The sequence below is a fragment of the Erythrolamprus reginae genome, chromosome 2, assembly GCF_031021105.1.
Source record: "Erythrolamprus reginae isolate rEryReg1 chromosome 2, rEryReg1.hap1, whole genome shotgun sequence".
Taxonomy (NCBI): domain Eukaryota; kingdom Metazoa; phylum Chordata; class Lepidosauria; order Squamata; family Dipsadidae; genus Erythrolamprus; species Erythrolamprus reginae.
The window spans coordinates 202,010,677-202,024,274 of NC_091951.1; the positions used below are offsets into that span (position 1 = coordinate 202,010,677).

The 13,598-nt window shown below is 43.9% G+C and overlaps 1 protein-coding gene across 1 annotated transcript in view; it reads right to left on the reverse strand.

Annotated features, from left to right (window-relative positions):
- Positions 1-701: 701 nt before the first annotated feature.
- Positions 702-13,598, reverse strand: part of FAM120C (family with sequence similarity 120 member C) — a 28,182-nt gene continuing 15,285 nt past the window's right edge. Inside the window, exons 8-16 of the mRNA XM_070741282.1 lie at positions 12,854-13,139; positions 12,561-12,732; positions 11,404-11,653; positions 8,452-8,566; positions 6,229-6,438; positions 4,878-5,079; positions 4,356-4,494; positions 3,558-3,615; positions 702-3,087 (exon numbers count right to left, since the gene is read on the reverse strand). Coding sequence (XP_070597383.1) covers positions 2,806-3,087; positions 3,558-3,615; positions 4,356-4,494; positions 4,878-5,079; positions 6,229-6,438; positions 8,452-8,566; positions 11,404-11,653; positions 12,561-12,732; positions 12,854-13,139 — 1,714 coding nt within the window. The 3' untranslated portion in view covers positions 702-2,805. The remainder of the gene's footprint in view (positions 3,088-3,557; positions 3,616-4,355; positions 4,495-4,877; positions 5,080-6,228; positions 6,439-8,451; positions 8,567-11,403; positions 11,654-12,560; positions 12,733-12,853; positions 13,140-13,598) is intronic.

The following is a 13,598-nucleotide window of genomic DNA, read 5'->3' on the forward strand; positions in this document are numbered from 1 at the left end:
GCAGCTGAAGAGTGTGCTGCTTTGATTATTTCTTAAAAATCTGATATTTCCAAAGTTTACCTACCAGGAATATTTTTTATAAATCAAGTTATTCTTAATACTCAAACTCTGTATCACAAACTACTTTAAATAGCAGCTCTTTGTTTTCTAAAATAGAATCTACTTCCCATATTCCCCGGCTACTACTATGAGTTTTCAAACAAAGATGCTCTCCCATCCTTTAGACAGCTCTAGCTATTTCCCCAAAGGTGAAAGCAACTCTTTCCTTTGGCTCTTGTCAAGTTCTTGCCTATAAGGGATAATTGTTTTCAGGTGCTACCTCCCTTCTGGCAACCATGGATCATTTCCAAAGGTCTTGCTCTTAGAGCAATATAAGAAATTTCTCATCTTAATGAGTGAGTCAACAGCTGCAGAGCAAAAATAGCCAATTGGTTACAGATAGATTCCAAAAATTGTGTGAAGCAAACAGTTTAAATCTTTTGATGAGAATGATCTGGCAGCTTAAGTGGGTGGAGGCAGATCAGAGCGTCCTACTTTGGGTTCTGGTAGGTGAATAACTTACTCAAGGGGAATGGAGCCTGCAGTAGAAATAAGATACCCTGCCCTGTTTCAGGTTTTAAACCCATTTTAACAACCCTTTTATACATTTGCAGAAAGTACGGCAAATAAATTTGTTTAAAATCTGGATAATACACTCTCACTTTTTAACACAATTCTATTTTACTTCTGCAGTAATTAACATTTAAGAAAATATTTCATATGAACATATAAATTCAATTTAGTTATCATGACTTGTTGCCCAATAATCACTCACTAAAAGGATCTATGGTCGTAGCTACCAACATTTATCTTGTGGCAATTAATTTCATATAATTACTCTGACCTATATAAGAATACTTTTCTGATTTTGGTTTGAAGTGGAACCAGCCATTGTTCCAGGAAGTGGTTTGATCATGTGCCCCTCTGCTGGAGGAAGCAGAAAGGGAAACATTCAGAGTGCGGGATACTGATAGCAGAATTAAAAATCAAAACGCATTTTAGATTACTCAAGTCATCTGAGGTACGTGCCATAGAAGTTGTACAAAACTAGACAGAAACATGCACTGCAGAACGTGCGCGTATGTTTGCTGAAAAACTGATTTAAAAATTCTTCCCAACTGAAAGAGTGCTCTATTTCTTACCCCAAATTATGTGATTTTTTTAAAAACCAAAAACTTTGAACTGCCTGCTCTATATAAACATTCTGCATTTGAAATCTGCTTCAGTATGCAACATTTGTAATGCATTTACCAAGTTTCCAAAATTCAAGGCTTTTGGATTCTACAAGATCATCTGCAAAGGATAGGTGCAATTCAAATTAGGCAACCCCAAAGGATAAGGGAAATGGGAAAGAAACTTGGGTATATAATGGAGTTTAGTTACACTACTGAAAACCTCCACCAACTGTTTTCAGAAAGTCTTGGAAATTTTTCCCCATTATCAGCAGCATAAGAATTGATAGCAGATTGTGCGATGCCTAGGGGATGGGCAGGGTGATTTCTAAAAGGCCCGATTCATCCTAGATTCCAGATCATGTACTGAAATTGTAGGATTCCCTTGGAAAAGATGAATAAAGAATCACCAGCTGAGCAACTGCAATCAACACCCCCCCATACCCCCAATGTCACCCTTTTAATGACGAGCAGCTAGAATCCCACCCTGTTTCTGGGTTAGGATTGATATCTCTGCAGGTTGGATGGCTATCCACATCTTAACAGCCCCAGCTACCTTCAGCCATTTGCTCACAGTCCTGGAATTGTAACAGTAAGTGCTTGTCTGTTTAAGGATAAGAAGTGTTCTGTCTGGTATCAGGAGGCCTGCCTCATCTACTGCCGCAACCTGAGGATGGGACCCAATTGCTGGCAACTGGCAAAGCAGACCTTTAATTCATTTAAACATGTAGCGCTTTGGAACGCAAGTTGTCTCCCGGGAACATTTTTACCCCTTCCGGGTTTGTAGCATTCATATTTATATATAGCTCTATTCATGTTATATATAAATATAATCTCTCTCTCTCTCTCTCATATATAATAAAAAGCACACACCAACTGCTATATGCATCTTGCGTACAATTTGCAGCGGTGGTACTACTCTTTCTCTCTTAAAAATCATTGTCTCTCATACACACCCCTTAATTCATACCAACATCACCATCCCTCAAAGCAATACTGCTAATTTGGCCTGATGGTGGGGGAGTTGGCAAGGAATTAAACAAGGCAGGCAGGAAAAATCTGCCCCATTTTTAAAGTAAAACCTTCCTGGCTTTTTCTTCCTTTAAAAATATCCCCCTTCCCAAAATCCAGAATTCATAATTCTTGCCCCCTAAAAAGTCTTCCCCCTATAAAATTAAAAAACAAAAATAAATTCAAATAAACTTAAAAAAAATGCCGCCTTTATGGATCCGATTGGCACAGTGGCAAATTTGAGGAGCGGAATGCAAAAAAGCGGATGTTCTCCTCCAAAGCAGGGGCAAGAGTCCCAGTAGGCTGCTTCCCCTCACAATACTCGATCTTCTGCTGTAGTGGAACAATTCGATTAATTAGCCCAATGTTGTATTGTGAGCCATCAAGACAGCCATCTTCCTGCCCCTGCCCTACCTAGCTAATAATTCCATTCCAGCACTTGATTGCATTTACATTCTAGCCAATGTGTCGAAGGGCTGAATTTCCCCATCCTATCCTGGGCAGGTCAAGACCTTGTCATCCCACCACAAACCCCCCCCCCCCCTCCCATTTGCCAGCCAATTGGATCCTCAGCGGCATCTATTCACTCCTCTTTCTGCAGAGCTGGGAAGGGAAGTTTGTTCTCCGGGCATCGTTCAGAGTCCCCACCCAGCGTCCCGAAAAAGGGGCTTTTGTTATTGCATGAGTCAGTGTCTCTTGCTAAGGCACAAGGTGATGCGGCTGAAGGGCATGCTCCAACAGTGGGATCTTCGTTGGTTCTGGATTGGGGGCCTCCATCCCCATTAAACTGGGACTGGGGTCGGCTGCAGCTGCTGCCATCGTTGCTGCTGAACTCGGACATCTTTGCAGTTCCGTCGGTCAAGCTCTGTCGAACACAAGGGATAGCTTTAGGAAAAGATCAGGGAGCAGAAGACTCAAAGCCTGCCATAAAAGACTAAAAACACAGCTGGAAGAACTGAAATCGCCAAAGGTCATTAGATTGTTGGTTTTTTTTGTATGTCATCCATTTCTAAATAGTTTCAGGCAGCTTACAATACTGTATGTATTTCAAGAGATTTGCAATCTTGCATTATTTTGGTGGATTGTATTTGTTACACCTTAACATCGTAGTTCTGAAGAGACTCCCGATTGCCCTGGTGTCGGCAATCGCTGTGCAGCTGACCTTTGTTGTAATGCATTTGTACGTTTTCAAAAGTCATTTCTCCTTTTAAGGGTCTGCTGCATAGTGGATGAGATGGACCGAACTCAGTAGCAGAACAAGGAGCAAAAGAAGGAAAACTCTTTACAATAAAATTTACAATAAAATGAATGTCCACAATGCTTAGGGAGACATACTTGCTTGTTTACTTTCTTGTTTACTTTGGGGATTTTTCCAGAGCAATCACGGCCACGGCTGCAGAAGAGGAAAAGAAAAAGCTGAAAGTTTAAGTTCACAAATAGAAGAGATTTATTTATTTATTCTTTGTTTGTTTGATTGATTGATGTATGCTGTTTTATCAATTAGCATTTTGTGAACAAGATCAAAATAATTAAAACATCCCACAGAATTTAGGATAATTTATCTCTTCACAATAAATACATTTTCTGAGCTAAAAACACAGTGACGTCTAAAGTGTCTTTCATGCAGGATATATATGAATTATGGTCAGATAAAGATGCTTTTCACATTAAACAACTTTCAGGAAACAATTGAGATATAGATAAAAAGTTTGTGAAGATCATGGTCCTTTATGTGCATGGTATATTTGTCAGAGTCTCAGAAGACTGATACTACATACAAATATTGAACATGAACAGCTGTATTTATTTCTTTTCCCCCTTTCCATCATCCATCGGATGGGAAACAGAGTCAACTGAAAGTTGAAATTGCCATTTAGCCTACCTTGAATTGTTTCCATCAAATCTGGTCACTATAAGAAAAATGTTTCTTTAAGAAATAATGCTTTAATTTGCTGTTTTCCTTTCCCATCTTTCTCCTTTTAGCTCTGTTGAAATAGTAATAATCCCAGAGCAAAGTATCCAAGCAAGCACTTGTAGCCTGCAGTTAAGGTGCCCTGGCATTTCTACAGGTTGTAAGGAACGAAGGGAGAAGCTGGCAGCAACTAATCAAAGCCATCGTCTAGTGCTACTTACCCTTTCCCTGGGCCTCCAACTGACACCACCTGCATGCCAAAGGAGCCCTGTCCCCGAGAAGGTTTGCTCCCAGCCCACTGCCCCACCACCATCCCAGCAATTTCCAATTTGCCTCCTTGTGGTGGGATTGGATGGAGTCCTGGAGAAGAAAGGCACAGTCAGCAAGAGGAAAAGTAAGAAAGGACAGGGGGACAAGGGATTAGCTTTATCCTCAGATCTAGGGCCCGTAAATCAAATTTATTGTTGGAAGAGACAGGGAAGGAGGAAAGCATGTGCACACGTGTTTGCTTTGGTTAACTATATTACATTGCATCCTTTCAACATTAAAAATACAACTGAGCTGGAAGTCACAAGAGAATTAAGGTAGCATTTAATATTCCCAAGAATTCCATGCCAAGGTGACACTGCACTAATGAAGACTTACTATTAAGTTTGTGGTTTAGAACTCTACACTCAAAATACAAGAATCATAGAAATATGAATGAAAGGTCTGGTAAAAGCACCTGGATCTCGGTCACTCACCTGTGAAGCCTCTAGTCCTCCCAGGAGCTGCTTGTTGCATTGATCCAATAGTGCGAGGGTAAAGAGGCATTGGATAAAAAGGTGCTGCCATAGAGGGCACAAAGGGTGGAGGTGGGAGAAGAGGTGGAGGAGCCTGGCGGTTGAAGTTGATGCCTTCCAGAATACTCTGCCTCATCTTCTCTACTTTAGACACCTGCTCGGTCTGACCAAGACCAAATAGAAACAGAACATACAGAATAGGTATCCAGTGGAATTCTGGGAAGATCTCCGTATTCTTGCAGTCTTATCTAATATCCCCCAAAGTCAAGGAAGCGCAACTGATGAGAAATCTAAGGCATATTCCTTTGGCACAACTTGGGCCAAGTGCCAACAGCAAAACAAAATAAAAACCACACCATAAATTGACACTAATTGGAATAAGGATATATCCAGATAATATCAGACCCTGCGGCTCTCACTGAAATCAACAAGAGATGAACAAGGTTCACTTTATTTATTTATTAAATTGATTTGCCACCCATCTTGGCAAATACGGAGCTGCTCTTGGCAGCCTACAACAATAAAAGAAAAAAAGGTGATAAAAATGTAAGAGCAACAACAAGTAAAGGAATGAAACAATAAAAATAATGGAAGTAGAGAATATGAAATGAAAAACATGGGTGGAGGGAAAGCAGGAAGTGCAGTAGGGGAGGTGGGGTTAATCTAGTAACCACCTCCAGGGATTTACATCACCCACCATTGGGACACACACACACATACCCAAACTAGCAGAGCCAGTTCTTGAGGCTGGGACAGCCCAGGGGAGAGGAAATTTCAGAGGGCTAGTGCTACTGCACTAGAAGGCTCTTCTTCTGGATCTTGTGAGTCAGAGTTCCTTGACTGACAGGATCCTCGGCAGGCCCTCTCTGCCAGCCACGGGTTAGTTTGATCATCCTATACAATACACTCTCTAAAGCACAAGGTAAGTCACAAAGCTGGGCTATCAATTTACTCCAAGGCTTATTTTGTAAGCCAAGGGGAATGACAGCACTGCACTTCTCCTGTTGTCTTTGTGTGCAGTCTAATAAACTCAAAGCGCACATTCAGCTATGATGAAGGAGACAAAACTGAAAGACAAAATTATCTGGAATATCAGCATTTTGTAAAGCTGTTGGTTGGGTGTTTTTGTTTTTGTTTTTAAATCATTTTATAAAGAATTTGAAATCAACCTCTCAAATGGCTTTGCTGTTGATTTCTAAGAGAGAAGAACATGTAGGCAGCACTGGGACCTTATGAATGAAAACCAGAAACAAATGCTGCCACAATTTTGTAAGTCAGGAGCAGAAGCAACTGCTTGCTACAGGATGCTTACCTGGCCATCGCAGAGGTCTATCAGAGGTGCTTTTTCTCGCACAGCTTTAATCAGTTTGCTTTGAAAGAGTTTCCCATCAAAGTAGATCCACGGGCAGCAATGCTCCCAGGGCACAGGCTGCCCGCAAGCATCATTGGCAAAAAGGGCCGTGTCCACTCCACTCATAAACAGAGCAGCCAACTGAACTCCTCGGGGATCCAGTTTCTCAATCTGCAAGGAAAGCAACATTCCTTTACTCCTTCTCCTCCTCTGTCTTTTGGCCTTCATGACCACGATCCGGCTTAAGTGTCTTGTCCTGTCTTAGACAGGATACACAGTACTACTATTTCTGTATCAAAGACAGCAGTATTAGGGGCAGCACAATCCATGTCTCTGTTCCCTATAATCATATTGAGCCATGGTAGTGCAGTGGTTAGAGTCCAGTACTGCAGGCTACTTCCTGCAATTTGGCAGTTTGAATCTCATCAGGCTAAGGGTGACTCAGCCTTCCATCCTTCTAAGGTGGGCAAAATGTGGACCCAGATTGTTGGGGGAATATGCTAACTCTTTAAACCACTTATAGTGGGCTGTAAAGCAGTACATAAGTCTAAACGCTACTGCTATATTGTTAAAACAGAAAAGTATATAAACTTCCAATTGAACTTTTATTTCACATAAGCAGATTTGTCTATAATGTCCGACATCCTTCCTAGAGACACTAAGTATTCATGTCATAAGGAAGACAAATTACAATACACTACAGTGGCTTTGGGTTACACTACTCACTTGCATTTACTTCAAGAAAAAGCCTCCTAAGGCAGAGGTCACATCTGTTCAATATTCCTACTCTTTCAGCATCTCCCAGACAATACGTGGGGCCATTTAGTTACTTTCTGCTCAGCATGTACTTTGGAAATACTTTCATCTTAGTACTTCTGGCCTTGTTCTTTAAAATTCGTCTAACTCCTCTTTCTACCCACCTCTAATGAGGCAATGCCCCATTTGGAGAGAGAAAGTGATCTAATGCACCTGTTTAAAATATGTACAAGGGATCTTCCAGTTTCAAGGAGTCCCTTACAATCTTTATCTTAGAATTAAGGAGTAGGTTTTCTTCCAGGACCAATGGCACACTACTGACCTTCAAACAGAACTTTTAAAGAAAGCAGGACTGGCGACAGTCAAAAAAAGAAAGGGCCGAGGAATGTTTTTTACTTCCACTAAAAATGTTACAGGATTTGTCCTGTAACATCTCAAAATACTGTTCTTGCTACAGCTCTTTGGGTCCAGGCTTCAAATGTAAGCATTCCAATATAATTTATGCAGATTTGTAATTCAGTTCCCTGATTTAAAAAAAGTACCCTGCAATAGAGGAGATCTAGTGCATTCATTCATTCATTCATTCATTCATTCATTCATTCATTCATTAGATTTGTATGCCGCCCCTCTCCGTAGACTCGGGGCGGCTCACAACAACAATAAAACAATTCAAGACAAATCTAATAATTTAAAAACATTTTAAAAAAACGTTATTCACGGCAGAGGTGGGTTTTAAGCAGTTTACAAAAGGCAGGGAGGGTGGGGGCAGTTCTAATCTCAGGGTGGAGCTGGTTGTTTAGTCGACGGGACCCGGAGAAGGCCAACTCAGTGGGACCTAACTGGTCGCTGGGATTCGTGCAGCAGAAGACGGTCTCGGAGATATTCTGGTCCGATGCCATGAAGGGCTTTATAGGTCATAACCAACACTTTGAATTGTGACCGGAAATTGATCGGCAACCAATGCAGACTGCGGAGAGTTGGTGTAACATGGGCATACCTTGGGAAGGCCATGATTGCTCTCGCAGCTGCATTCTAGTACAACCTCTCCCTTGTCCCCCACACCTTGGTTCTCTATGTGCGAGGAACTATTCTTTATAGAAAAGCATTTCATCGTATCAACACCCATTTATGCAAATTTACCTGCTCTTTATCAGAACAACTAGATTAGTAAGATGAAGTTTGAATAGGAACCTGGGAGGGTTGAGATATCAAAGCAGTGTGGTAGCCACAATGAGCAAGAGACAGCAGAGATGCATGAACAAACAGCTAATTCTATGCCTGTGAAAATGTAAGTGAAATTTACCTTTCATTACCAAGAACAAAACCTGGGACTCTTCTATTCTCGACCCTCTAGCTCTAACCTCATCTTCTCTCCTCTTTCTTATTCTCACTGCGAGAACTAATACAGGAGTGATAAATAACACCAACCTTCAATTCTTGAAGCTGATCTGGTTCATATAGCTGAGCAGACACAGCCTGGGCCAAGAAAGCATCCAATTCATGTCTGTGGAGGATCCGGCCTCCAGGCCACTGTATCATGTATCTTGAAAAAAGAATAATTCAAATAAAAGTATGAAATACAATATTAAACAAGAATCAAAATTAAAATATTTTATACTTTTGGATATTACTAGGCCTTGAAGAAAATTATATATATATATTTTTTAATTTTGAAATCTAGTACTTGTAGTTTGACCAAAAAATAAACTGTGAGTAGACAGATTCACTTAAATGAGCTTTAAAGCTAAAGAACTGAATGAAGTTTCATACTTCAATGATCACCATTTGCAGAACAAATATCCCAAACGTGTATCTCAGTAAATAGTCTGGACATTATTTGTCGCCATGTTTAAAATCAAGAAATGATTTTAGATTGACCTGTAAGATTTGAGTTTTATCTTCAACTAACATACAGCAGGAGATCATTAAGCCAATATAAATATAACAATAAGGTTTCATTTGCCCTAATAAATTTATCTGATAGATCTATATCCCAGTATTTGGGATATCTGGAGGCAGGAGGTGTGGGGGAGCCTATCTCTGGGGTGGTAGAGGGCTGGAATATTCTGTGGGGAGAGGCAGATATGGCAGGAGACATGGGGCAGGCCGCTCTTGGAGAACAAGAGCTCACTGCTTGAAAGCCATCCCTTGTTTCAGCCCCATGAGCTCTGCCTGGGTTGCTGGTGACAAGTGAAATCCGGACCCTGGGATCAGGCTGTTGCTACTTAATGCCAGGTCGGGTGTAAATAAAGCTCCCCTCATCCAGGATTTACTCCTGCATGAGGAGGCTGACCTGGCATGTGTGAATGAGACTTGGCTGGGCCCAGAGAGGGGGGTTCCTCTCTCTGAAATGTGCCCAGCCGGGTTTCAGGTGTGGCACCAGCCACAATCCCAGGGAAAGGAGGGGGGGTGAGGAGTGGCTATTATAGCCAAGAAGACCATCAGCCTACGCAGGCTCGCTGCCCCTGATAGCGGGTTGTGAGTCCTTCTTTGTGAAGCTTGATCTAAGGGTTCAGGTGGGCTTGTTGCTTACATACCAGCCTCCCAGTGCGTATCAACAGCCCTGCCTGTGCTACTCGAGGAGGTATCCGGGCTGGCAGTGGAGTTCCCCAGGCTTATTGTCTTGGGGTACCTGAATCTACCGTCGCTCGGTGAATCCTCTGAGTTAGCGCAGGAGTTCATGGCCATTATGGCAACCAAGTACCTGACCCAAGTAATTCAGGGTCTGACTCACGAGGGGGAGGCACACTTCCAACATGGTATTCCTCTCAGGGCAGTTGAGCAATGATCTGAAATTAAGGGCTTAGATACTATGCCTTTGTCATGGTCAGATCATTTTCTGCTACGGCTTGATTTTAAGGCTCCAATCCTCCCCGGCAGGGAGGCAGGACCTATTAATGGTTCTGCCCGAGGCACTTGATGAACCCAGAGGGCTTTCAGAGGGTGCTTGGGGTTTTACCAGATTCGCTGGTACACAGTTCGGCATGCCGCTGCCTGAAATATGATGGGCATGGCCAACTCAATGTCACTCATTCCCATCCAGTCACAAGACACTCCCCCAGCCACGCCTACCCAGAGAATCTTTTTTTAAAAACACCGTGTCTCTCTCCTTCTCTCTGTCTCTGTCTCCCTCCATCTCCTCCCTCTGTCTCTCTCTCTCCCCCAATATCTGTGTCTTTCCTCCCCACTATGTATCTTTCTCCCCCTCTCTTTGTGTCTCTCTCCCACTCTCCATTTCCCCCTCATATCTCTGTGTGTGTCTCTCTTCCCCTTTCTGTATATCTCTCTCTGTGTCTCTCCCCCTCTAACTGTCCCCCACCCACCTCTGAAAGCCCAGCAAACTCTCCTTGGGGCTTTTTGCTACTCCTTTTCTTTCTTCTTTTTGGAAATCCAGGCTGGCGGAGGAAAAAGTGTAAGCCATGGCAGAGGCTTCCCTCCTCCACCTTTCACGATCCACTGGCTGGTTGTGGCGAGGCTGGGAGGGTACACATGAGAGAAGGAGGGGGAGGAGGGAAACCTCTGCCATGGTTCGCGCTCGTTCCTTAGCCAGCCTGGATTTCCAAAAAGAAGAAAGAAAAGGAGAGCTCACTGGGCTTTCCAAGAGAGTGAGAAGAGACATAAAGACAAAGAGCAAGAGATACAGACAGACAGAGAGACACACACAGAGGGACACCAGCTGAAGGATGAGTGTCTTTGGTGAGGGCTCTCCGGCTTTCTCTGACCCTGACCCCCGGGGTGAGTATGCAAGGTTTGGCGGGGCAAGCCCCCTGTTCCTGCTGCCCTGACTTTGGTAAAGCCCTGGCTGGGCGCTGCAGGCCCATCCCACTTTCCATCGTCCCCTCCTCCCAGATCCCATGCCCATCCCAGCTGGTGTGGGCCAGTGTCTCGGGGCAGAGAGCAGATTGCACATCTCCCCAAGCAACTGAGGCGTGCCCAGCATTAGCAAGGGCCAGAAGAAGCTCCAGCATTAGTGAAGCCCCGGAGAATCAGCCCCAGCTGCTTCTCCATCCCCCACTGCCACCCTTACCTTTTCAGGCCGGATGAGAAGTGATTGGGAGGGGAGGGAGAGACCAGTCAGTGATGGGATAGGGAGCCGCAGCAGAGGGCCCAATGAGCCGCAGGTTGCTGACACTTGGAACATGGATTCTTCCACTGCCAATTCAACTGGATCTCTGCATAATGCTTACTCTCCTTTATATTTTCAGATATTGTCATCTCATTCTTACCTACTACCTTCAATCCACAACCAATTCCTGGATCTTTCAATAGCATAGATCTCTCACAGCTCTTCTTCATAGCCATATTCCGGTGGTGCCAACCCCAGCACACAGTGTTATTTGCCACTCTTTTGATTTTTCTCTTCAGATATGCTCCACTCACCGTAATACACAACACATGAGCAGTAGGTGTGTCGGTACATTGGCAGGGTTGAGCATGCCAGGGGTGTCTGATTTCATACAAGCCAGAAATGCTCTCATACGTCGGTTCTTGTCTTCCACCGCTTTGCCCAACCAGAGCTTCTTGAGGTTGGGACAGGTCCACTCCCGGAAAGCAAGAGCTGAGACCAACTCTGGAGTCTGGGGTGACTTCCCTTTGTATGCTGACCATTCCTTCACGATAACAGGATGAGCTGTGTAGGGATGGATATATGATTAGAATAAACCATTTCCCCAATTTGTATAAAGAGAAACAAAATTTTAGGCCAGGTATATTTCAACAAATGTATACTTACAGCAAAAAATATATTTCAAGCTCAAAATGTCAAACAGTGCTAAGATTCAATTGTACATTTCAATGTAGTAGAACATACAGCTTTTCTTTGCATTATATCAATCCTGATCCAGTATGCCAAGGAGTAGGCTTTCCTAAATTTGCCCATGTTACTCCAACACTCAGCAGTCTGCACTGGTTGCCGATCAGTTTCCGGTCACAATTCAAAGTGTTGGTTATGACCTATAAAGCCCTTCATGGCATCGGACCAGAATATCTCCGGGATCGCCTTCTGCCGCATGAATCCCAGCGACCGATTAGGTCCCACAGAGTTGGCCTTCTCCAGGTCCCGTCGACCAAACAATGTCGGTTGGCGGGACCCAGGGGAAGAGCCTTCTCTGTGGCGGCCCCGACCCTCTGGAACCAACTCCCCCCGGATATCAGAGTTGCCCCCACCCTCCTTGCCTTTCGTAAGCTCCTCAAAACCCATCTCTGTCGTCAGGCATGGGGGAATTGAAATTTTCCCTCCCCCCCGTAGGCTTATAGAGTTTATACATGGTATGTTTGTATGTATGAGTGGTTCTTTAAATCGGGGTTTTTTAGATTATTTTTAATATTAGATTTGTTTACATTGTCTTTTTATTGTTGTTAGCCGCCCCGAGCCTGCGGAGAGGGGCGGCATACAAATCTGATTAATAAATAATAATTTAATAAATAATAAATAAATAAATAAAATAAACTGTGTCTAAGTGACATTACTGTGATTTAGCCCTAAATGAGAACTTTGAAAATATACACATGTACAAAAGTCTGGAGAAGTTACCTACTTTCCACGGGAATGCGCTTGCGCACGGCCAGGCGTTCCATCCGCCGTTGTGTCTCAGCCACACTGAAGAGGACACCGTATACATACTGCCTCGAGGCCCGAAAAAGGACAACTGCTGGCGGCAGTTCAGTGTTACATTCATCTTCAATGCACACAGGGATTTTGATCTCACCCTGGAACGAAAAGAGATTCCTGGATCACTAATTCTCAACCACCCGACTGTTCTCAAAACTACCTAGGTCCCCTGCGAGCAAACCAATGAATAGAACTGCAAAGGCTCACAGCCCACCTCACCTTGGTAAGGACGTGGTAGATGAAAGGGTACATAAGCCCCCGTCGATGCCTATGTTCAGCCACTCGAAGTACTTCTGGAGCAATAGGTGGCAAAGGCGGGGTGGTTATGTCCATGTGGTTGCGGGTTGCCATAGAGAGCAATGAAGGGATGTGGGCTTCAGGTCCACTCATGGCCCTTTCTGAGTTGCTGGCGTTCCCAGGTGATTGTCCCCAGCCTTGATTCATTATCTTTTCACCCGCAGGTTCCTCCCAGCCAGACTTGCGAGACACAGTTTCAGAAACGTGGCTGGAGGAAGAAAAGGAAATACAATGGTACCTCTACTTATGAACTTAGTTCGTTCCGTGACCAGGTTCTTAAGTAGAAAAGTTCTTAAGTAGAAGCAATTTTTCCCATAGGAATCAACGTAAAAGCAAATAATCCGTGTGATTGGGGAAACCACAGGGAGGGTGGAGGCTCCGTTTCCTCCCAGGAGATTCCTAGAGAGGCCCCACAGAGGCTTCTCCCTGCCTTTTCCAGCCATGTTTCCTCTAGGACATTCCTAGAGAGACCCCATGGAGGCTTCTCCCTGCCTTTTCCAGCTCTGTTTCCTCCCAGGCTATTTCTAGAGAGGCCCCATGGAGGCTTCTCCCCGCCTTTTCCAGCCCTGTTTCCTCCAGGAGATTCCTAGAGACCCCATGGAGGCTTCTCCCTGCCTTTTCCAGCTCTGTTTCCTCCCAGGCTATTCCTAGAGAGGCCCCATGGAGG